The 26,632-nt window shown below is 39.3% G+C and overlaps 1 protein-coding gene across 1 annotated transcript in view; it reads right to left on the bottom strand.

Moving 5' to 3' along the window:
• The window catches only part of LOC139158870 (stimulated by retinoic acid gene 6 protein-like), a 43,381-nt gene that overhangs the window by 15,738 nt on the left and 1,011 nt on the right, over positions 1 to 26,632 (bottom strand). The window contains exons 2-9 of the mRNA XM_070736210.1: positions 25,182 to 25,266; positions 24,992 to 25,092; positions 22,098 to 22,231; positions 19,637 to 19,757; positions 7,582 to 7,627; positions 5,182 to 5,310; positions 3,601 to 3,671; positions 1,682 to 1,793 (exon numbers count right to left, since the gene is read on the bottom strand). Coding sequence (XP_070592311.1) covers positions 1,682 to 1,793; positions 3,601 to 3,671; positions 5,182 to 5,310; positions 7,582 to 7,627; positions 19,637 to 19,757; positions 22,098 to 22,231; positions 24,992 to 25,092; positions 25,182 to 25,266 — 799 coding nt within the window. The remainder of the gene's footprint in view (positions 1 to 1,681; positions 1,794 to 3,600; positions 3,672 to 5,181; positions 5,311 to 7,581; positions 7,628 to 19,636; positions 19,758 to 22,097; positions 22,232 to 24,991; positions 25,093 to 25,181; positions 25,267 to 26,632) is intronic.

Raw genomic sequence — 26,632 nt, 5'->3', positions numbered from 1 at the left:
GAAGAGGAAGTTGATAAGCCAAGCCCCTGCACACAGACTGTCTCTCGTGATGAACTTGTGGGGGGGGGGGATGTAAGATGAACCTTTACCTAGGTGGGATTCTGGGAACTAATCAGAATCGGAATGACGATGGCGTAGCCAACATGGTTCTGTTAATAAATCGAGCTCTGATTGAGAGAATTGGACTGGGACTTGGTTTATTTCTCAGATGCTATTTGGAACGCTGACAACCACATTGGTAGGAACCCACTGACAACACAATTTTCAGCTCTTTTTTCTGGCATCTCCATGTTGGAAGAAGCCCTCATCTGTGCTTAGGACAAAGAGTAAAGGTTGGCATTAAGAGTAGGGCTGGCGGGAGGGCTTCTTCTGATATGGAGATGCCAGAAAAAATAGCCCAAAATTGCATCGTCAGTGGGTGTGGCACTCTGGATTCTGGCCACTTTGGCCACTCTGAATGTGGCCTTACCAGAGGTGGGTTCCTACCAGTTCTTTAGAACCGTTAGTAAATTGCTGATGATGTCACAGAGCCAGTCTGTGGACTCCACCATCTTGGATATTGCTTCTATGCATGCGCAGAAGCTAATTTTTGCTTCTGCGCATGCACAGAAGCTATTTTTTTATTGCTGCAAGGGGCACAGGTGCGCACTCCCAGCGTGAGCCTGAGCAAACCACCAGCAAAATAATAATAATAATTTATAATAATTTATTAGATTTGTATGCCGCCACTCTCCGAGTACTCCAAGGATCCATAACTCACTCTTGAGGATCCATAACCCACTCTTGAGCCTTACAGTAAACTACAATTATCTCACCTGGTTATGTTTCCTGACTAATCTGCCTGGGAAGGTTAACATTAATCTTGCAAGTCTGAAAATGCAGATCTCCTGTTGTCTATCCCTTAAACCTGAGAAATTAGGGCAGGTCCCTTCTGAAACTCTTTCTCTGCCCATTATGCTGCTGAGAGTTGTGCAGCATCTCTTCACCCTGTTTCTCAAAGTCTTACCCGTTATAGTGATTTATAGATATTGCTGGCAAATTCAGGTGCACGAGCAGACATGCAACTTAAATCATAACTCCAAGATGTATATTTTATGTAGAAGAAAGTGAATCAAGAATCAGCAGTAGCTAACATCTCTGAGAATAACAACAATAAACCTTTTATAGAGCTCTTTCTTATGGTAGGAGAAGAATATAAAGGCCGATGCTATAAAGCAGGACTCTTGAGAACTTAACCTTATGAAATGTCTTTTCATAAACTGATATAACAAAGCACAATTCATGTACCCTCGGCAATTTCATTAAGTAGGGCTGCTCCTGCAAAGCAGACTGTTTCTTCACAATTTGCCCGGGAAGATGTTACACAGAACAAGAGAGACTAGGACTTTCCATGAACATTTCCATACTTTTATTTGTGAGGCATAAAAAGAAGGATGACTGCAAACAATGCTATTTCAATAAGTCTTGGTCACAATTTGGAATAAATTATTTTTTGTGCACAGAACACAGAAGACAGACTGAGCTCTACACAGATCCTATCATCTAATGTCTATTGTGTGCATTACAAATAACAGTTGATAACTCAGAATGCCTTGAGTTTAAGATTAGTGAAATAAAATTGGAAACACCCACAGTTTCTCAGTTTAATATGTTCTGCATGACCCACAACTCTTTGGCTTACCATGTAAAGACAAATAATGGCAAGCACCATTGTGCTGATCATTCGGCTGGGGAACTGAAAATAAGGATCCCATTCATAGATGTGCTGCTGGATCCAAGATTTCTGAGGCTTCCTGTTTTTTAAGGAAGACAATATGGACAGATTGGAGGAGATGCGTAACAAGAAAAAGAGGAGAAGGCGACATACACTTTTTATCTTCATCCATCCTTAATCTAAATGCAGCCTTCTTCAATGCCACATGCCTTTATCCACTCTTATGTAACTCTAATACAATGGTACCTCGACATACGAGTTTAATTCGTTCCAGACCCGAGCTCGTAAATCGATCAACTCGCATCTCGAACGAATGCCTTTAGACTTTGTTTTTCGCGCCGAGATAACTGGAAGCAAGAAGATTCTTGCGTCACCTAGTGGAAGCTCGGCTCGTATCCCGAATTTGAGATCGGGTGTCGAACAGAAATTTCGCTCGCATCGCGGCTCATAACTTGGAATACTCGCATGTGGAGCAGCTCATATCTAGAGGTACTACTGTATTGAGCTTCTATATTAGATTGACTGTCAGTCAGTTCAAGCAATTTTCTCTTTCTAGGGCAAAAATTCCCAACCATGGCAACTTTAAGACAATGAGGACTTCAACTCCTGTTGCAGGGGAATTCTGGGAGTTGAAATCCATGTGCTTTAAAGTTGCCATGGTTGAGACTTAATTGGGACTAATCAAAATACCCCAGTGGATTACTAATTCCCAGGCCTGGATTAACCTTTGAACAAGAGAAACATGTGCTTGGGGCACTAAAGGAATGGGCACCACTGCATTTCCCGCCCTTCGCCATCATGCCCTTAACTCTTTCACTGCCACACATGATTTTACTCATATTTTTCATCATTAACTGCCCTATTCAACTTTATTCAAAATAGTTTTTTAAAAGTTTTATTTGGCATGGTGAGTAACTAAAGTTTAAAATGTTAAGTCTTCATAGTCTGTTGGTTTACTAAAGGACAGCATTATTGATCTAAAACTAGGGCATCACCTGGCTTCATCTCACCCTGCCAGTGCCTTCCAGAACTAGTTATTAAGAGCACCATTGAGCTAGTTATTTGTGACTAATATCATCATACAACTGTGCCCTGTCTCAGGAGAAAGGTGGCATAGAAATCAAACAAACAGACAGACAGACAGACAAATAAATAAATGTCACTAAGTCCCAAATGAAAACGACAACAATTATTTCTAAGACTCTTTCCCCACATCAATGGAAAAGTCATTGCTTGAGATGATTTACTGTCAATCCTTCAAGGTAGACTAGAAACCAAAAACATGCAAGGCAATATCATTTTACTGTGAAGCTTATATTATGGGTAGTCGTCAACTGACAACCATTCATTCAATGACTGTTAAAAATTACATCATCTCTGGGTGAAAAATGACTTACAACCAGTCCTTGCCCTCCCAATCATCTCAGCATCCCCACAGCCATGTGATCAAAATTCAGGTGCTGGTGTGTATTTACAATGATTGCCGCATCCCAGATTGTCATTTGAAACCTTCCTAGCCATCTTCCAACAAGCCAAGTCAATAGGAGGAAATCAGATTCGCTTAACAGTCACATGATTCACATAACTGTAATGATTCACTAAACAACCATGGGAGGAATGGTCATAAAATTAGGTGCAATTCACTTAACAACCACTTTGCTCGGCCATGGAAATTCTGGTCCGAATTGTAGTCGTAAATCAAGGACTATCTGTAACACAACCTTGCAAGACTGAATGCTCTTCCTCCCTCCCTCCCTTTATCTTCATGTGAGTTGGGAAGGGGTTCCCCAGAAAACAAAATATGGATTATTGACAGAATTGTCCCTAGAAATTAAGAATATATGATATCCTAAGAAACATTCCTCAAACAAAATGAATGTCCTCACTGCAGTGGAGGTTTCCTCAACAATTGTTGGACGTATTGAGCATCCTGGGTTTCCAATAAAGCAGCGCTGTCCTGCAGGGGAGGAAAAATATTGTTTTAGGGCTTAACACCTTTCAAGGGTCAGAAATGGTTAGAAAAAAGGAACAGGGAAGTATCACACTAGAACTGGCTGATGGACCAGGAAAAAAAATCCCCCTCCCCACACATAGACGTGAGATGGATGGCAAATAAATTTAATGAATAAATGAATAAATAAACAGACAAACAAATAGGAGTGATCTCCAAATAGCAGTAACTTTGGAGATAACACAACTTAGAGTCAAGAGTGATTTTAGGAGGCTGGAGGCAGGGAGCTAAGTGAGTGAATAAGTGCATGTGTGTGTGTTAATTTGTGTGGGTTTCTCCTGGTTCGGACCAGATCATCTGAATCATTAGTGACCTGGTGGTGATGTAATTTTGACATCATGGATCCAGTTGTGTTGGTGCTGGTCTGTGAGTGCCACCATCTTTTGAGGGGAATTTTGGGCTATTTTTTTCTCCTCGTCCCCTACTGTGAAAAAATCCTGCCCATCCGCCCCTGGGTTAATACTGACCTTTATTTCTTCATCCAAAGCACAGCCTGACACCATCTTCTCAGCATGCGCAAAAGGGAAATTGCAAAAAGGGATGCACGCATGTGGAATCAAAGCATGGACATGCGCTCAAAATGTCATGATGCGCACCGGTAGCACATCATGACATCCACCCCTGGTGTGTTTGTGTGTATGTGTGTGTCCATCCATTCTGTAGACTTGTGCTTCTCTTTTTGATATTGTTACGTATATCCAGGAGAGCATAAAACATTTTAAAGCTATCTACTCCCACTTTTCCAAGAAAATGGGTATAGATTTAGAGGAATGCCCAATATTTTATTCATCTTTAGGGTAAAGATAAAAGTGTGTCATTTATCCAAAGCATTTTGAAATTATCTTGAAACTATCTTCACCTCCACAATATATTTGTGTATAGCAGTCAGAGATGGAAGCAATGATAGATGCTACAGCCTGCAAAATCACCAATAGAAGATGTGGAGAACTATGGCCCCTTTTATGACTTGTGGACTTCATCCCCCAGAATTCCTGAGCCAGTTCCCCATCCCTGAACTACAGCCTCTCATTTCTCCTGGAATGGCCTTGCAAGGAAATAAAGGCAGGAAGGTCACAAATGGTGATCAGGTGACCACAGGGGTACTGTGATGGTCACACCTTTGAGGAACAGTCATAAATACCATTGTTCAGCACCATTATCAATTGGAACATAACAAGTGGTTGCTGAGGACTATTTGTATAGTATTCAGCTTTCACATATTATGTATAAAAGAAATCCAAATCTTAAAAAGATTGGATTAAGAAAATGTTGATAAGATTGTCCATCTTATTTTCTCAGAAATAAGGGTGAGGCAGGCAGGGAAGGGCGGGGCAAGTCAGTGGTGTGATATGCTGGTTTTCTAACCTGTGAAAAATTTAACAACCAGTTCATCCAAACCAGTGCGAACCGGTTAAATTGCACCCCTGACAAGGAGAAATAATTCAGGACTACTCACCATTGGAAGGCCTGTCTGGAACTGGGCCCATGACGCTTTTATCAACATATGGGTGAATTTCCCTAGCAGGAAAAGCTGGCAGACCAAGGAAGGCCAATAGAAAATGATCTTCTCATAATACCCCAGAATCTGTGCAGAGAAAAGTAGGATCAAGCTGTTATCTGCTGGTGTTACAATGAATCATTTCTATGCCAGGCAGACTCCTAATGATTAGCCTTTGGGCCATATGTTGCCATCCACAAAAGCTGCCCACATCTCTCTTCCTTCTGAGCCTCAACGTTAACACTTTGAACGTTCAGTTGGGCTGCGAATCAATCCAGAGCTCAGCTGAATAGCTGGCCTTCTGCCCTCACTTCGTCTGCCAGCAAATCCATCAGTGGCTTTGCAACTACAAACTTGAAACATGTCTAAACCACGCTGGCTTCATGAAAAAGTCTCTCCCTGTTGCTGGTGTTAGCTGGAAATGCTACAAAGGACCCTTGAGATTCTTCTTTACATCTTTGTCCAGGCTGCATCTGGAGATGCACAATTGCATCTTAAAAGCGACATGACAACATTTGCTCGGATCTCTCTCTCCCCCCCCCACTCCATAAAAGAAGGAAGAACACAGCATGATGGTGTATGTGAGAAACAAGTGAAGAAGAGCAAGTGGGCAAGAGCGCATTACATTGCCACAAGTATTTTAAAAAGACTCAGGAAGTAACCATTTCACACTAATATCCTCAAAAAAACCCCTCTTGACTGCGTGTTTGTTTTAATGGGACATAAAATATTTTGCCCAGCTTTCCTCTCCTTGCAGTTAAGAAGCAAGGAAAAATAGATGGTTAAAAGGAAAAATCACTGGTTTAAAGAAAAAGCTTACTAACTACTGCAACAACATTTGAAGCTGCTATATTATTTATCAGCAGCATGGTGGCTCAGCAGTTAAGAGACTGGGCTTGTCAGCTGGAAAGCAAACAGCCCAGGTTCAGGAATCAATCACCATGCAACAAGGCAAGTTCCTGTCCTCACCCCCAGCTCCTGCCAACCTAGTAATTCGAAGGCATGCAAATGCAAGTAGATAAATAGGTACCACTTGGGTGGGATGGCTCGTGACATCATGCTGGCCTCATGACCATGGAAATGTCTTCAAACAGCACTAATTCAGTGGACTTGAAATAAAGATGAACACCTTCTCCTTTAGTGGGCAATGAATAGCGGAATAAAATCCTCAAGGACTCCTTTTAATAGTTCACATATATTTTAAACTGGTTTTTTACAAAAGGTGACAAATTTTACAGTCTCTTCTGGATTCTCAGCTTCACATCTAACTGTTGTAGCAGCAATGACTAAGATTTTGTCCCTCAATATCATACTCAAGGATGTATAGGAGTTGATGACCCATAAGATTGTTTCACTTTACAGGGCATTTTTAGACCCCAATGACATTCTTAGACATGACAATGATAGAAATGTTTGCCTTCTGATACAGTTTTATGACTGGTACAGATAGCAATAACATTTAGACTTTTCTCAGTGCTTTACAACCATCTCTAAGAAGTTTACAGAGCCAGAATATTGCCCCCAAAAATCTGGGTCCTTATTTTGCTGACCTCAGAAGGATGGAAGGTTGAATCAATCTTGAGTCTGTTGAAATCTGAACTGCCAAATTGCAGTCAGTCAGCAGAAGTAGCCTGCAGTATTCTAACCATGATGCCACCACGGTCACCATTTTATAAGTTTGCTCTTCAAATTATATCAATTATACCAGAAAGGTTAAAGGCCTTTTAATTAATACAGTGAACCATACAACAAAAAATCCCAAATATAAATCTCATTTACACACTCACCATAGAGACTCAGGCACATCTGCACATTGAACTTTCTCTTGCTTCAAGCCACCTGTGTTCCCTATTTATTTAATATGTCATCTTTGCTCCTAAATCTCAAAGTGACATAAAGAATGCTTCTATTTCCAAACATATAAATAGTATTTGAACTGAACTGGATTGAATTTAATTGAATTAAGGAAAACATTTTCCAGGTAGTAGTAGACATTTGGTTTCCTGATCCTCTTTAATCTTTCCTCTTGGGTTGGTCATCTTTCTTTTGGGTAAGTAAAGTTGAATTGTAAACTAATGTAGATGGAAGATGGAGATAGCTGACTTGTAAGATGTCTAGGTTGGGTATTTATAAGTGTTTCACAATTTCATTACCACAATGATAGATGGTGATGATGATGAGACAGATAGATGGAGGGATGGAGGGATGGACGGACAGACAGATGAAAGAGATAATAAACAAAACATTTTAAAAAGAGAAGGAGAGACGGAATGAGAGAGATGAGAGACGGACAGAGAGAGAAAAAGAGAGAGAAAGATCTCCACACTTCGCACTTTTATTAAATAGGTACATACTAACTTCTCCATGTGGGCACTGTCCAATGTGCATAGCCATAATCACAAACCTGCCAAAACAAACAAACAAATAAAAGGAAGAAATTCAGTTATGAAACAGTTTAGGAAATCAAAGTCCTGAAATTAGATTTAATCACATGTGTTTCATCAGAACCTTATGTAGCTTTAGAAACTGACCACCACCAATCATGGGATAAGATTAAGAATTAATCAGCTTCTCAGAACTTTGAGACTTTTTTCCTAACCTTTTAGTTACTGAGGGGGCTGAAGTAAGAAACAAAATATTAGGTTTAGCTATATCTATGTTGCAACGTATGATCTATAATAAGATTGGAGCATGGCTCAGGGCCAGACTATTTACAGGACCATCTCTTGCCACATACATCCCAGAGACCAATAATGAGCACACAGAGTTGGGCTCCTCCAGGTCCCATCAATGAAGCAATGCAGATTGGTGGGACCATGGGGGAGGGCCTTCTCTGTGGCCGCTCCAGCTCTATGGAAACAACTACCCCCCAATATCCGTACTGTTCCCACCCTACTGGCCTTCCGTAAGGTCACAAAGATCTCGCTTTGCCGGCAGGCCTGAGGGGCCATGAACTAACAACTGACAAGGCCACACTGGATGAATGCTATATATGTATGGGATTATGACTGCTTTATAATGAATGGGTTTCTTTTTTAATACGGGGTTTTATAGTTTTAGATTATATTCGACTTCTTCTTTTTGTTCTGTATCTATTTGTATTCTATTTATATTTTTATTGTAAGCCTCCCCGAGTCCTTTGGGATTGGGCGGCAGAGAAGTTGAATAAATAATAATAATAAGAACCACACTCCTCAGACCCACAAACTTATATCATAGAAATACAGAAAAATGCAGAACCCCTAATTTCAGTGGTGCAATCCATGATCTTTGATTGGCTTTGATTTTTGTGGCATTTCACTTAAATATCAGAGGGATCCATGAGGCCCCACCTCTCTGCTGTAGTAGTAGTATTCGCCATTACCGAAAAGCAATTGATGGGAGAATTAACATAGGGGAAAGAAAACAATATAAACAAATACACACATACCATACCCTTACACAGATGAATAGGTCATGTAGAAAAAAAAGTAGTACATGGTATTTGAAAATACACTGTGATGATAACTGTGTGTATAAAAAATATCATATTCAAATTGAGCTTCAGCTTTGGTGACCATGTATATATTCCTATAGTTTTCTTGGAAATGGTTGACCACTGCTTTTTTCTAGGGCAGGGGTCCCCAACAGTGGTAGATTCTCATAATTTCCCTACCTCTTCATCCAGTCCATGTTTACTTCAATCGTGCATGCGCTTTGCTCACACGGGGAGCTTGCACACATGTGTTGGACTGGAAAACATGGCATAGCATTGGGGCAGGTGGGCTGGCTCACCCACAGGTCGCTACTACTGGTTTACCAAAACTGGTCCAAACCAACTGATTACCATCTGTCGTCTCCAATCCCGGGCTATGGACCGGCACAGGTCTGCACCATGACAGAAACTGGGCCACACAAACCACACATCCCCAGGATGCAGGCAACACATGAAACCATGCCCCATCTGCTCCATAGAAAACCTCTCTTCATGGAACCGGTGCCCAAAGCATTATTATAGGATGTTATTTGAAGCCTGTAATTCCAATATTTCCTGGAAATCTCCTATTCACATATTAACCAGGCCTGAATTTACTTAATTTTTCAGAGTTAGCCAAGTATTAGCTAGATGATGTTCCCAAGCTGAGTATATATTTTGTATTTTTATACCTGTATTAGTCATCACACTACTTGCTATTCTTCAATGTGCAGGAAAAAGTAATAGAGAGTAAAATAATGCATGGACAAGATATATGAGAAACTGTTTAGTATACCTCTCCATATCCTTTGCTTCTTGTAAATCTTGTGTTCATTGTATCTATGCCCTTCATATACTGCTTTTTGTTCTTTAAACTTCCCCCTCCATGAGCTTCATCCAGCAACAACTTCTTTTCTTTTCAACTCATTCATTTTTTCCCATAGATTTGAATGTTCTTCATCCATTCCTCCATGTGACCAAACCACCTCAATGCATTGGTTGCATTGATCACTTACTTTTATATTCATTCCACAATCAATCAGCATTCTTCATTCATGATTCTATCTTTCCTTTATACACACTCTTCTTGAGTACCTAATTTTAAGTTTTGTATCTAATTTTAGGTTTTTCTCAATGTATCCAACTCTCATTTCTATATGATACAGTAAAATCCACAGAAGCATGTCCTTAAACATGGTCATTGGCTGGCCGAATCTTGTGAGAGTTTGTTAAAAAAAACCCCGTTGTAAAAATATATAAATAAATTTTAATTTCTTTCGCACAAGCAGCACACCATAAACAATGCACTACTTTTGTACTATTGTTTGCACATCTTACAATTTTTTTCTGTTTCCCCATTTTGATAAACAGACTATTAAGATACACAGAGTGAAATCCTTTTTTACAAAATTCACGTATAACAGTAGTCTGTGTTTTGCCTGTCAGATGCAATCAGTGGGGGAAAATGTTAGATCCACACTTTGTGTTTCATTTTACAATGTGTCTAACATTTACTGCAAATCATCTGAGTCATCAATGTGACATTGTTCAAGTACAAAAATGCATGCACAGGCACATCCATAACCAGAATGTATCTAACTTCCCCAGAGAGGTTTTCTGTTCAGTGTTAAAATTATTCATTAAGTAACCCATTTATTCTCATACATGATTTACTTCCATTGTATCTTTCTACTTTTTCACAAAATGTTTCATGATTCAAGCCTATTTGTTTTATCATACGCCTTCTTTATATCAACTTATATATTATAATCTTCTCTCAAGGACATGTTGAATATCAAAAACTGAACTTGAAGCCTTGACCAACTTAAAGCAATTCTATGACTCCCAAACTTTGCTTAAGTTTTATCTTTTGCATCTTTTCTATCAAAACTTAAATTAATTCCTCCGTAATTTTTGTTTTCACATTTTTATGGAATTCTCTTTATAGAAGGAATTATTAGCAGGATTTTCCCAATTGTTGACACGGATGCAGAGTCACGAAAAATAGCCTTTACGTTAAAATGAGAGTAAAGTCTATTCCAGTTCTGACCTGTTCTTCAAAAGACAAAGGGATTGGAAATTAAATGCTTCATATCCATGCCTCATAAAGTGTAAAGAATTTGCTGAGCCTCATTTGCTATTACATGTTAAGACAATGATCTGCATCCACCGTTAGCACTAATCTGTCAAATGAAATGTGAGATGGGGGGGAGAATTATCCATGCAGATAATCCCCAATCATTTGATACTTAGCTCCATCACTTTAATAGAGATGCCACTCCTCAGAAATGATCTATAATGCATCTGCACAAGACATAATGCTTCCAGATATTTTATTCACTGAAATAAATGTGCTGGCAGAAATCCGATAGTCCCACAATCCATCCACAGTCACCTATATTTTGATTTAATCCCCATTATTCTTAATGCTTCCTGTAATTCTACCTTAAATTATACAAATTATTCCACACCTGCTATGCTTAAGCCACACTGTGGCATGGTGAAGTTTGCAAACCAGCAGATCTGGGCTGCCAAAATCTCAACTGCCACTATATGGAACCAAAGTATTAAGAATATACTGCATCTCTGCCGCCTTCTAACAACATCCAAATTTATGTGCTTCAGACCCGATAAACTTGTTTTAGAAATGTCACTGTATTTTTTACATATTTATAATCCAAACATGTTTGAGGAGTTTGATTTTTTTCCCCTATTATTATTTCGATGCCATATCAAGAGTTTATGTAGCAATGATCAACCAAATAGTGGTATAACAATTTCCCTGCTCCAAAACTCATTTTCCCTTGTTTTACTGTAGTTTCATTGCAAAGAGATGTGCCTTATAGTCCACTATATTATTAAAGTGAAAAATGTCTAATTACCTGGTTTATACTACAGCTGAATTAATTTAAAATTATTTCTACTTTCTTCTAATTTGTTGCCCTATGCTTTTTATCTGGAAAAGAAACATAGAAACATAGAAGACTGACGGCAGAAAAAGACCTCATGGTCCATCTAGTCTGCCCTTATAGTATTTCCTGTATTGTATCTTAGAATGGATATATGTTTATCCCAGGCATGTTTAAATTCAGTTACTGTGGATTTACCAGCCACGTTTGTTGGAAGGATCTACTACTCTTTCAGTAAAATAATATTTTCTCATGTTGCTTTCAATCTTTCCCCCAACTAACGTCAGATTGTGTCCCCTTGTTCTTGTGTTCACTTTCCTATTATAAACACTTCCTTCCTGAACCCATAACTACAATATCTCCCTTTACTGCCATTTGGGTAATTTCATCCACCATCTTGTTGTCATATTCCTCAGATTACCCTGGAGGCCTATAGATCACCCCAATTCTAATGACAGAACCTTCTTTATTTTGCATACAAACCCACAGAGTCTCCAGATCTTTACATGTATTTTGAAATAGTGTTGTTTTTAGACTTTCCTTAACATAAATGGCTACTCCACCTCCCCTTCTCTCTATTCTATCCTTCCTATACAATGTATATTCTGGTATGGATATTTCCCATTCATTAGAATCCTTAAACCATGTCTCAGTTATGACAACCAGATCCAAATTATCTCTAGATATTATGGCCATTAACTCACAGAGCTTGTTGCTCAAGCTTCAAGCATTCGTGCACATTACCCGAAGAACATTATTTTCATGATCAGTTTGCCCCTTATCATCAACAACTGCATCTATTTTATTTACAGCTCCCTTTTCATAAGCTTCCAGAAACTGATTTATCCTCATTAGTCGGGGACAGAAATTATCCACATCAGTTACATCTCTGTCCCCTTTACCTAGTTTATGCTTGTACAAAAAAGTTCTGAACTCCTCACCGAGCACCTGGGTACCTCTGTATGATGGATGCAAACCATCCCTCTTAAACAACTCCCTATCAGACCACCTACTGACAGCATGACTTACATAGCCCAAACCTTCAGCTTTACACCACTGCCTTAACCACACATTAAACTCTCTGATACAAGTTGTTTTATCTTCCTGACCACAAACCGGTAACACCTCTGAGAAAGTCACTGAATCAGTTATTCTGCCCAGCTCCACACTTAGACATTGGAAATCTCTTTTTACTACATTAACATTTCTCTGGGACAAATCATTTGTGCCAAGATGCACCACCACATCAACGTTATTACCTTTACTCGCAGCCTTGATGATATTTGTAATCCACCTCCTGTCCCTGCTGGCAGTGGCCCCTGGGAGACACCTCATCAGCTTCACCACATCCTTACACTGTCCCAAATCAACACCTCTAACAGTCGAGTCACCCACAAGAAAATGTGTCCTCTTTTTATTTCTACTAACTGCACTTGATGGTTTGGTGACACTATGCACCTCATTTACAACAATTTCCCCTTGGAACATCCCCTCATTCTCCACCTGAAGGGCCTCGCTAATATCTACAACATCCTTACCATTTAAATCCGCAAGAACATTATAGGAATTTGATACAGAGAGACCAAATTTGCTATGTTTTTGCTCCACTGCACGTAATCTTCCTGAACCGACAGTTGTCCACACAGCCCTCCTCCTCAGGGGGAGCTGTGCAAGTGGAGGCGGCACACATGGCTGCATTACAGCATGTGGCTGGGACAATCTTTCCACTTCTGACTGCAAGCTACAAACTAAGGACTGCAATCTAGATATCTTGCCATATAAACTAGATGTCCTTATGCAAAGAGGGCAGCACCCCAAGTTCCACAAGGTACTACGGAACACAACAGCCAAACAAGTGTTACACTGCACCAAGCCAGACATCTTAACAATTTATAGAAATACAAGTACTTAGCAAGAAAATCAACAACCCCTATCGCTATCAAATTTTGCTGGTTTTGCTTTATAGTTATAAGATTTGCGCTCCATCAGGCGCGCGGTCCACTACCTTTAAACAAGAAAATCACCCCACAAACTTACCAGGGCTCAGCAGGTATTCTTCCCAAGGTTCCTGCCAAGTTCCTTTCTCCCTTTTTATTTTCTGTTTTATTTCCTTTTTTAAAAAAATGTTCTGCTTAAATAACAAGCAGATATCTCTCTGCTTCCCAAGGAACAATGAGCTATTTCCTCCCAGCTAGCAAGGATAAGTCAGCAGGGGATCTGCAGCAGAAAGCGCCACCCCCTCAAAACATGTGCTGAGGGCAAACTTAGAAAAAAGGGGAGGGGAACCCTTTTTATGGCTGCTTAAAAAAAGCTGAATTAGTAATTAAACAAGAAACTCACCCCACAAACTTACCAGGGCTCAGCAGGTATTCTTCCCAAGGTTCCTGCCAAGTTCCTTTCTCCCTTTTTATTTTCTGTTTTATTTCCTTTTTTGAAAATGTTCTGCTTAAATAACAAGCAGATACCTCTCTGCTTCCCAAGGAACAATTCATTTGTTCCCAAGGAACAATTCAGAAATAAATTCATTTGTTTTTGCCTTCCAAGGAGAAAACATTCATGGAGGAACATATACTTGAAAGATAACCCACGGTTCTTATTAAAAAGAAATTAATTTCTCTGAATTCGAGAACATCTTATACTGAAAGTCTAAAGCTGAGACTCATTGCTGGGCCAATTTAGGATTGCATTTATTTGGACTGGTCAGAAATTACACAGCCTCCAAATTCCTCTAAAATAAGATGAAGGGGCGGGGCAGATTTCTTAAGCGTCAATCCTCACACCAGTCTATTCCAAGGCAACGCAAAGTATGAGAATTCTTAATACTGTACTAATACAACTTAGCATACTTTTCATGGTATAAGATGCACCTTAGTTTGGGGGGAGGAAAATGGGGTGGGGGGAGAAGCTACCTACCAGATATTCATCTGGCTAGCATTCTTAGTCTGTTCACCTCCAGCTCATTATTTTATCCTCTAGTTGGGGCTGAAAAAAATCTTCTTTGGAGGGAGTAGCAATGAAAACAAGCCTGCAAAGACTTAGGCCTGGAAAAAAACTTCTTTGCAGGAAGTAGAAATGAAAAAATCCTACGATCCGGGAAGATCATTAGCACCTCGTTAGGGCTGAAAAAACTTTTTCAGAGGGAGTAGCAATGAAAACAAGCCTGCAAACTGGGAAGAGCCAGGAAGATCATTAGCACCTTGTTAGGGCTGGTGGAAAAAAAGCTTCCACAAAGCTACATTCAGAGTATAAGACACACTAAATTTTCAGCCCCTTTTTTGGGGGGAGGATGTGTCTTATACTCCAAAAAAATATGGTACTATATTTAATTTTTAAAAAAACAAATCAAAAAGTTCAAAACATCTTCTCATCAGCCATCAATGCCCAAATGAGCAGAAATTAACATCAAAAGTTCTTCAGGATTGGGTGGCATAGAAGTAGAAATAAATAAAATAAACAAATAGACCAGGGCTTTCAAGCTCATGCTCCGTGGGCCAGATGGGTCAAACGCTGACCATGCCCATGCTCCATTTAACAATGGGGGGAGTTGCGATACGTCACATGACACTACTGTAACAATGCAAGTTTGATAGCCCTGCATTAGACCAACACTCAAGAAGCAAACAATACTCCAATGAAGAAACTGCCGAAGAAGCTAACAGCAAACAACAGGCCAATCAAGGAACCACCAACATTGACAGAGCACACCACTAGAATATAAAGTGAGAGCAAACCTCATTCCCTACTAGCACTGACGATGTTAATTAGTTTGGTCATGAAACATCTGCAGGAAAACAACCAACCTCAGAGACCACCAAGGACTCACACTTCAACCCTGAGCTACAAATATTCTCTCCTAAAAGCAGAACATCCCAGCATTGTGAGTGGATTCTGTGATGAAATTTGTTTATTTTTGCTTTTTATATACATAAAAAGTACACTGAAGCTCTCTTGATATGAGCTTGACTCCTAGTGATTTATTGACATAAAAATAGAATCCTGTTTTCTATTGCTGAGAAAAGTGGGACTTTCATTCACCACCGCATCTCCTTTATAGCTGTGGTGTTTCCTGTCAGTCTCCTATCCAGTACTTTTTTAAAAAGTTAATTAAAGCTTACAATTGCAATAGTAAAAACAAATATAAACTAAGAAAAGGGATAAAAAACAGAACGAGTAAATAATGCAAAACAAAAAGACAAAACTTGCAGAGATGGGCTGCAAAAATGACATGGGAAAAGATGTCTCATCGGACATACAAAAGAAAAGTGATGCTATGGAAACTCTCTACTCCTCAGAGCATCTTTCTGAGAATGCTGCTCAGCAACTAGTTACAACTGCATCTCCCAATGAAAGGGAAAGAAAGTATTATGTTACATGCGTCAATACAAAAGAGTTGTGTATTTCCCTTCAAGGAAGGAAGCCCACAGGGTAATGAATCAGTGTCTGGGCCTACAGAAGCCCAAGGAACTGATTCAACTCAGATAAGTCCTGCTACAAAAACATAACCAGAGGGAGAATTCCTATAAGTATGCCCTGCCAGCATCTTGTTGTTGTTGTTGTTGTTGTTGTATTCTCATGACGTTTCCTTACCTTCATCTCATGGCTCATGAATGAGTAAGATTAAGGTATCCTGAGGTAATTCTCCTCATTTCATCACTGCTCATAGCAGTGGTGGAGGAATACATGTTGTCAAATACATATTGGTATATTTAGAGGGAAAGAATTATAATTAGTAATGAATTAAAAGAATTAATCTTGGGCGATTTGGGACTTTGAATGACTAGTGTTTATTTGAAAATATAGTTATTGATGGTCATTAATATTTTTATTGATAATGAATAAGTTTTCATTGAATAATTTAAGTCTAATATGATTATTTAAAAGTAACTAATTATACAATTAAGTGATAACTCTGGGAAAATACTATTATATTATATTTATTATGTTATGTTACGTTACGTTACGTAACATTACGTTACATTATATTATAGATTGATATAAATTGGCTCTGTTGAAATAAATTTAAAATGATATATTTGAAACATTAGAGGGGAAGATACAGTATAATGAATGAAAGAAGTTAATGAGTTTAATTTTTGGAATTTGAATGATACCTGCTTTCTCCTGTATTATAAAGATTTTTAGTCAGATATAATATATAAAATATTTAATATGAATTGGTATTTCATTTTTGAAGATAAGTAAATGTGGAAAAAAAAATTAGGGGCATTCAGTTACAGGAAAATAGAGGTTAAGAAAATTAATGATGAGTAAGGAAGTAAGGAAATGATTGAAGCACAATGGCTTAGATTTATTAAGAAAGACAGAACAACTAGCAAAGGAAGTAAGTAATAGCATTAAAATTTAATTTGAAAATGAAACCATCTGTGTAATCCGGATGACGAAACTAGATAAAGGGGGCAGCATGAGATAAATGACATATATCGAGAGTAATGGATAAGAAATTAAGAAGTATTAATGATTATATTTAGTAGATGATACATGTTCATTAAGTTGTATTGAAGTACAGTGGTACCTCATGATACGAACGCCTCGCCATACGAACAACCCGAGATACGAACCCGGGGTTCAGAAATTTTTTGCCTCTTCTTACGAACGTTTTCCGTCTTACGAACCCGCCGCCGCCGCTGCCGAGAAGCCCCGCCGCCCGGCTGTCACCTTTTGAAACAGCCGGCCTCCTGAACCCGAACGCCAAACCCGAACTTCCAGGTTCGGAGTTCAGGGGCCGTCGAGAAGCCCCCCGGCTGTTTCAAAAGGTGACAGCTGGGCGGCGGGGCTTCTCGGCGGCCACTCGGAGTCATAGTACCCCACTACCTATTTGATAATCAAAAAAATACTTGGGCTTTCAGTGTGTCACTAATAGTTGCTATAATGCGAATGCAAACTCACAATACAAAAACTGTTATAACTGCTAATTATTATGCAGCATTTTATTGTGTGGATCTCTCTGCCTAACTGTCCATCCATCCATTTATCCATCACTTTCCTCATCCCGTCCCATTAAACCCCTGCCACTCCATGGCCAGGGTATACCACCAAATTCCTTCTACTTTCAAACAGACTGACATCTGTCCATCAAGCTGTTAAAGTGGCATTCCTCCTGGTTTTTTTTCAGGCTTTTCTTTTCTTTGTCATTTTAAACTGTTTCCTCTGTGAGCTGAGGGTAAGACAAAGCATGATGTGTCATAAAAACATAGGACCAAACTAAATAAACTGGCAAATGAGTGACAAAACATCTAGCATGACACTCATTGTTTTCTAGTTGTTTACTTGTTTATGAGGAAATATGAGATTGCTGCCGGATCTAAAGTTCCTCAGAGATAACAAGAGAACATGACAGGTCTTTTCTGCCTTGACTTGTGGACAAAGAAAAAGAGAGAAGGAGCTTGCAGTGGCTTGACCTCTGGCAGGAAAACATGTGAAGCTAAGGCTATGCACAAAGCTGCCTCAGTAATGAGCTGTCACACTCCCACGCATGCTTAACTGACCTGTGATCCTGTTTTACTCAATTTTCTGAAGTCACCCAGGACACTGAATTATAAACAAACCATATGGGCTCCTCTTAAAAAAAAACACTGAAGCACAAGCTTGTCAGTTGTATTTCAGCCTAGCTTATTGTCTGATGTATGTCACAGTTATTTCCTCACAGAGATCTCTCTATTTTTAAGAGATTTTTCATTTAGTTAGTTATTATTTTATTTTATTTTATTTATCAAGTACGTATTGGTAGTATACAAAGATGTAACACTATTTATATATATGATATCGGTACTGGAACAGAATAGAATAGAATAGAATTCTTTATTGGCCAAGTGTGATTGGACACACAAGGAATTTGTCTTGGTGCATACTAATAAGAGGGAAACATTAGGACAGGGATGGTAGGCAAGCTGTTGAACTTATGCACTTACTGATCTCTTAGGAATTAGGTGAGGTCAACAGTGGATAGTCCTAGGTTCTCGCTGGGTTCAGGCAATCTATGTCTCTAAACATTCTTTCATTCAAAATTCTTTTCCATTCTTCTCAATTGTTACATTGCATCATCATCATCATCATCATCATAATAATAATAGTAATAATAATAATAATAATAATAATAATAATAATAATAATTTATTAGACTTGTATGCCGCCCCCCTCCGCGCACTCGGAGCAGCTCACAACAAATAATACAAATACAAATCTAATATTAAAAACAGTTTTAAAAAACCCATTGTAAAAAGCAGTCATACAATCCAGACAAACCATACATAAAATAAAACAGCTAGGGGTATATCGGTTTCCCCAAGCCTGGCAACAAAGGTGGGTTTTTCAGGAGCTTACAAAAGGCAAGGAGGGTGGGGACAGTCCTTATCTCCAGGGGGAGTTGATTCCAGAGGGCTGGGGTCACCACAGAGAGGGCTCTTCCCCTGGGTCCCGCCAGACGACATTGCTTTGTTGACAGGACCCAGAGAAGGCCCACTCTGTGGGACCTAATCAGTCGCTGGGATTCGTTCAGCAGAAGACGGACCCAATGCCTGGTCTGATGCCATGTAGGGCTTTATAGGTCATAACCAACACTTTGAATTGTGACTGGAAACTGATCAGCAGCCAGTGCAGGCCGTGGAGTGTTGATGATACATGGGCATATTTAGGAAAGCCCATGATAGCTCTCGTGGCTGCATTCTGCACGATCTGAAGTTTCCGAACACTTTTCAAAGGTAGCCCCATGTAGTAGTCAAACCTCGAGGTGATGAGGGCATGAGTGACTGTGAGCAGTGACTCCCTGTTCAAACAGGGCCGCATAATGTATATAAACAGTGTTATTTCTTTGTACATTACCAATACGTACTTGACAAATAAATAAATAAGAAATAAATAAAGTAATAGATCTGAACAGTAATGAAAACACTTAACTTTTTGAACATATTCCCTTCCTGGAAATACTGTATATTTGAGCTGTGGGCAGACATTTTATCAGGTTCTCCCACAACCCTCCTTCTGGTGCTCATCATTTTATGCACAAATCAAACCAATTTCTCAGGATGCTTACCAAGCTGCTGTGTAAAGGAACCCAAGTGTGGCCCCCGTGATCTGCATGGGTGTTAACAGGCAAGCAAAGAACGGATAGGAGGAAAGGCCCACCTCTGTGGCACCGATCAGAATAGCAATGGCTGTAAAAAGATAGAACATGGATAATGAAATCCCCAGAATGGGAAGATAATGGGCAGGTATAAATGCACTAAGGTCCAGTCTTAGGAAAACGCATAGCTCAATAATAAAATGTGGGCTTTTGCTAAATTATTTTCCTGATGCTGGCACTGATGGTTGTTACAGCTAAACTGGATGGCAGACTCCAGAATTCAAACTGGCTGCATTCTCAACAAATCTACAGGACCACTTTGGTTTAACCTGGTCCTAGTCCTACATCCAATTTAGAAGCAATTTAGCTCAACATTTCTGTTGCTAAACAAGATAGTTGTTAAGTGAGTTGTGTCCCATTTATCGCCTTTTCCCCACAGTTGTTAAACAAATCACTGCATTTGGTAAGAGAATCATGTTAAGTTGAGGACTGCTATGTACTTAGCTTGAAGCTCAGAATTTGAAGTATTTGTTTCTCTTCAATATTCAGGACTTTTCTAGCACCAGAATTAAAAATACAGTGACACAACTGAATGTTTAAATTAGGTGTAAATTTTCTAGTTCTAGATAGAATTTTCTAGGTGCCCAGAGTCACTTTTCAGAGTGAGATGTGAATAGTACATAAATTTAATAATTAATAGTTCAAGGGTGTTGATCTGGAAGACATTTGCCAGCTGTCAGCTGTCCTCCTACTGAATTACAAAGATTCAGCAAATACATTTAAATGAGAATATTGCTTAAATGGATCCCCAAAGGTAATGCAGAATAAACTGATGATGAATCAAGAGAAAATATGAATGTGACATACAAAAAATAGAACTAAGTTAACTGTGCCTTATGACACATTTAAATGTAGCCTCAGGTTAACCTAGCCACTGTGCTGTATCTTTTATGTTGGAAGCAGTGGTGGGCTTCTGCTGGTATGGTTAATTGCGTGCAGCTACGTGGCTCTAGCGCATAAGTGCGGGATCGGGCGCAATTTTGCTTCCCGCACCTGTGCAGGTAGCAAAATCTCACAAGGGGAGTCGGGGACACATGTGCACGCACATTTCATTGAGGGTTTTTCCCCCCTGGAATAAAAAAACATCACCAATATCCTGAACAGGTGCAGGAAGTAAAATTGCACTCGATCCTGCACTCGTGCACCAGAGCCGCGGAGCTGCATGAAATTAGCCATACCAGCAGGAGCCCACCGCTGGTTGGAGAGAATTTCTACATTTTGGCTGTTTCCTTACTTTATTCCATGGGTGGGCTTCAAACATTTTAGCAAGGGGTTCTCTGCCTGGTTGCTGGGTGTGTGTGACCATGGTGGCTGTAGCCTAGTCAGCCTCCTGCACAATTGCCATCCCTGGGCTACGGAGGCTTTCATCAAGCCTTTGGGAGGGTAAAAACAGCCTCCCCGGGTTCCAGAGGCCCTCTGCAGATTTCCACCCTTCCAAAACTTCTGATAGGCCTATTTTCTGCCCTCTGCACATGCCCTGCACTTACCTGCATCCAAAATGGGCTGCGTGGGGATTCCTGGGAGGGGCAGGATAGGGTGGTCTGGCCCAGCCAGGAGTGGAATTTGGGAGTTCCCTGCACTGCGCAGTGTTACATACTCAGACTGAACCACATAGGCTTCAGTCAGGTCCTCCATTCTTGAGAGAAAATGTTGATCAGCTAGACTAGTGATGGCAAACCTTTTTTTCTTCGGGGGCCAAAATGGTGTGGGCGTGTGCTATCGCACATGCGTGAGTGCCCACACCCATAATTCAATGCCTCGAGAGGGTGAAAACAGTTTCCCCTGCCCCCTGGAGGCCCTCTGGAGGCCAGAAACAGACTGTTTCCTAATTTCTGGTGCGCCCAATAGGCTCATGTTTTGCTCTCCCCAGGGTCCAAAGACTTTCCTGGAGCTGGGGGAAAGTCCCTCATTCCCTTAGAGGCTCTCTGAAAGCCATAAACGCCCTCCCAGAATCTCTGTGCAAGCCAAAAATCAGCTGGCTGGCACACACATGCACCTTGCCAGCAGATATTGCTCTGTGTGCCACCTGTGTGCCACCCGTGCCATAGGTTCGCCATCACTGGGCTAGACTGTCTGGCAGCTCCCTACAAAAGGGCTGACTGTCAGACAGAGCCTTTGTTGGGTTGTAAATGGTTACCAAATAAACACCTGTTGTTTTGAAGTGACTTCTGTCTGCCTCTTCCATTCATCCTAACTAACATTGAGAATCGTAGCTAGAGGTTCTCTCGAACCCCTGCAAACCCCCAGCAGCCCATCCCTGCCTTATTCCCAACGCCTTTTTATAAATTATCTTACAGAGATGAGGATGGATCAGAATCTGCAGGGAAGTAATATAGGTTTTAGGCTAAAATATTCTAATAGGATCTTTCACCTTTAATCCACTGTGGCAGCACTCGCAGAGGGAAATAACCATCTGCAAACAGTATCATGACTTTATTAGCTGTAGCTCCAAAGGCAAAGCCCATTGCCCACCGACTGCTGCAAACTCCCATTAAATCTAAGGGTCTGTGAAGAAGAAGAAAAAGATTAAAATTGCATGTTTAAATTTTCAATCAGGCATAGGAAGAATGTCTACATGGAAGGAAATATTTCATAGTAAGAAAAAACTGCAGTAGTGGGCAAGGTGGCTACCAATTGTAGATATCTGTAGTATCTACATGACTAGACTTGTTGATCTCAGAAGGGATTGATTAATTGATTGACTGGTTGATTCTATAATTCTAAAGGCTGCCTGAGCTTCTACTATCTAGCCCAGGGCCCGTAGTGTCTCTGCCAGCAAAAATGAGTCTGTTTATGCTGGCAGAATGCCCCGAGTCCTAGGAGAAGGGCGGCATACAAGTCTAATTAATAACAATAATAATAATAATAATAATAATAATGATGATGATGATGTCAAAATGTTGAAGAAGAAAAAGGAGAGAATCTGGCTGACATGATGGCAGGAATTTTCGCAGATACGTTGGAAGAAAGTAAAGAAAAGAAAAAATACTTAATGATATAGATGAGATACCATATTTTTCAGAGTACTGTATTAGATGCATCAGAGTATAAGCCACATCTAGATTTGGAGGAAAAAAGTATGCTGAATAAAATGGTGTAGTAATATACTATTTAATAAAATACCAGTGTAGCAGAATACTTTCTACAAACATGTATACTTTTTACAACCATGTACACTTCTTACAAACTTCAAACTTGACAGCTTTAAGATGTGTGGACTTCAACTCCCAGAATTCCTCCTCCAGTCATACTAGCTAAAGAATGGGAGTTGAAGTCAAATCTTAAATTTGCCAAGTTTTAATACCCTTGCACCCCTAATCCCTAACCCAGGGCTCTTCAAACTTGACAGCTTTAAGACTAGTGGACTTCAACTCCAAACTTACTAAGAAATTCAAGTTTATTGCCATTGGGGGGGGACACAATTTGCAGATGGGATGGCATCTGCAAACTGGTATATGGTATGGGAAAAGTAAAAACTATTTCCAGAAACATTATAAAAGGAATTTTTTACATACAGTATGCTGTGGGAGAAAATAAAAGGAACACACTACCTGAAAATATCAAGTTGGATTTCAACAATGGAAGCACTTATACATTCAAACATTTTTAATATGGGGAATATTGTAAGATATAAAAATATTTTAACTAAAAAGGGGGAGCTGAAAATTAAACAAGAATTCTAGAAACCGGGAATAAAGATGCATTGGTATATGAGAATGCAAAGATATGAATCAAGATATAAAAAAGATGTTAAAACAAAAGGTTTTAATTTAGAAAAACCAGACTGGTTGAAAGATCAATTTAAAAACTGTATAACTACTTATTGTATACTAAATTGGAGGAGGAATAAGTGAAAGAAACGATGATAAAATGGGCACGGAATTTTGATAATGCAATTGAATTGGATAAATGCCTTTAGTTGTGGGAAAGAACTACAAATTGACAATGGCAACAGTATATAAAGTATATAAAGAAAATATGTATAAAATGCTTTATAGATGGCACATGTCACCAGAGGGATTAGCAAAAATATTGAAGGGTGGATCTATGAAATGTTGGGAATGTCATCAAATACCAGCTTATTTTTATCATATGTGGTAGACATGTGCACATGCCAAAGCATATTGGATTTTAATTCAAATGTGGATAGAAAAGAAGTTGCAACAACATATAGAGCTGGGACCGGAGATATTCCTGTTGAGTATTTTACCAGAGAAATATAACAAGGAAAATACATATTTAATTATCCATATAATTACAGCAGCTAGAATTATGTTTGCAGAGAATTGGAAAGTGTCCAAAGCTCCTTCAGAAGTGTGGGTAATCAGGAAGATATTGAATTGTGTGGAAATGAATAGATTAACAATGATAAAGATAAGAAGGATTCAAAACATTACAGTATTTGGGGGGGATTTTATGACTGGATGGAAAACAAATATGGGTAGATATTAATTAACACCAATTGAAATGGAAGGAAGGTGATAAGTTAAAGATTTGAGACCTAGGCAACAAAACTATTTGAAGCATGGAGGTATACTATATACTATATAGTATACCCCATACTAGCATAAAAATATACCTAAAATGATTAGACGTATAGAAGTATTAACATTGAAGAGAGTCAAAGTTATTATTAATATAAATTATGGAAGTTTAGTGAGATGAATTTCTCAGATGTTAAGCATAAAATATATATGAACTGATACACTCTGGAGTGAAATATGAGGGAAGAAGATGGGGAAGAGAAGAGAAGGAGGAAGGAGGAGAGAGGGAGGTTAGAAGGAAGGATGAGAAGGAGAGGAGAAGAGAGGAGAAGTGGAGAAAGAGGGGGAGAAAGTAAGGAGGGAAGAAGAGGAAAGTAGGAAGAAGGGGAGAAGGAGAAAGTAGGTAGTGAAAAGGGAGGGAGGTTAAGAGAGAGGGAAGGGGAGTGATACTATATGGTGTGTGGGAAACAGATGAGCAACTTGACAATGATATATGTAAGATTATTATGTTTGTTTATTTGATAAGAATGTATAAATGTATGATAATACTTGGTAAGATGTTATGGTACATATATTGATGTTTGTTTGTTTGTTTGTTTGTTTGTTTGTTTGTTTATTAGATTTGTATGCTGCCCCTTTCTATAGACTCGGAATGTGTGGAGAATGGGGGGGAAATGAAAAAATAAAGAACAAGAACTAGAATTTTGTGTCTCCCTCAACACCTGACAGCAGTAAAGGAGGAAATAAAGAAGAAAGAAGCAAAATAATTCTGCAGACTTACACAACAACCCCACACCTCCTGTTGAGGAGATGGCATTTTTCATCAATTATATTTCTTTTGGCTCTCTTTTCAAGACAAGACAGCAACACAATTATGGCAATCTACAACAGAAGGAAAGAGAATCCATGGGTTCTAAGAAGTCAAGGAATGTTGATCACAATTATGGTAAGTTTTTTATACTTTTACTTACTGATGGGAGAAGTGAATAATGCAAAACAGGCTCCAGGTCTGTTAGACTTGTACAGGTTTCATTATAGGTTTCATTTGGGAACTGACTGCATAAAATACACAAATACAAACAACATACTTAATTGAAAGCTACCTACTAGATTAAATAATACTGTAGTTTCCAATAGAAAAAAATGGAGAATGTCTTTGTGGTACAAATAAAGCAATGCAATTCTAAGTATGTGTGCAGTCTAAGTTTTCTTGGTTCAACTTCTGTATCCAGTTAGGGCAGGGGTAGGCAAAGTTGGCTCTTCTATGACTTGTGGACTTCAGCTCCCAGAATTCCTGCACCAATCATGCTAGCTCAGGAATTCTGGGAGTTGAAGTCCACATGTCATAGAAGAGCCAACTTTGCCTACCCATAATTTAAGGAAACTGTCAAAGAACAATTGCCATATATAGTGGGTAACTTGTAGGCAAAAGAACTCAGCTTTTATATCTGGCATCACCTAGTTGGGTTAGAAAACCCCTCATTGCAAACTCTGTACTTGTTGCCAGTGAGATTGCAATCTACAAAACTATGCCATCTATAGTTTCAACCATTCATTTAGTGAGCATCCCAAATTATAACAGCATTGAAAAAATGCAACATCCCCATGGTCACATGATCAAAATTCAGTCATTTGGCAATTGGCTTGTGATTATTGCAGTGACCTGGGGTTATGTGATCATCTTCTGCAACCTCTGGCAAGCAAGGTTAATGGGGAAATCAGATTCACTTAATCCCCACGTTACTAACTTGACTTAACAACTGTGTCAAGGTAGGTGGTAAAAACCCGCTTAACAATTTTCTTGCTTAACAATGGAAATTTTGGGCTCGAATGTCAGGTCTATCTGTATCCTAATCTATGCAGTATTCCAAGTTTCTGAACATGAAAAACAGAGACCACCAGTTCTGTGTCTCTACCTACCTACCTGCTTACTTTTTCCTTCCTCTTTCCAGGGGAGTCAAGAATATTATGAAGAAGTCATTCTCTTTTTTGTTTTTATTTATTTATTTATTACTTAGATTTGTATGCCGCCCCTCTCCGATGGGTTATCCTGAAACTCAAGAGGTGCACCCAGGACACCTTCTGAGCTTTTCACCTGAGCAGCTGGTTGAAAACAGACTTGGTCCAACATTATCTTATCATCATCAGTGCTTCTATGAACTATGTCCATGAAATAATCTCTTTAACTAGACTCAGAGAAAATAGCTGTGCCCTTTTCATTCAGTCTGAAGCTACAAGCAAGATTATGTGTCCCTCCCATTTCCCACAAGGAAGTCAACCATATCTATAACTAAATCTTCCATTAGCCTTAATGATAAGATGCCACCCACCATTACATTTAAGGACAATACACTACTTAGTAGGTACAGCTCAAGCCCTGTCTTCCAAGAAAGTAATGAAACCTCAAGATGCTTGATCAGTT

Source organism: Erythrolamprus reginae, chromosome 2 (genome assembly GCF_031021105.1).
Source record: "Erythrolamprus reginae isolate rEryReg1 chromosome 2, rEryReg1.hap1, whole genome shotgun sequence".
Taxonomy (NCBI): Eukaryota; Metazoa; Chordata; class Lepidosauria; order Squamata; family Dipsadidae; genus Erythrolamprus; species Erythrolamprus reginae.
The sequence above is the reverse complement of the archived record's forward strand: the minus strand, read 5'-3'. Positions and strand labels throughout refer to the sequence as shown.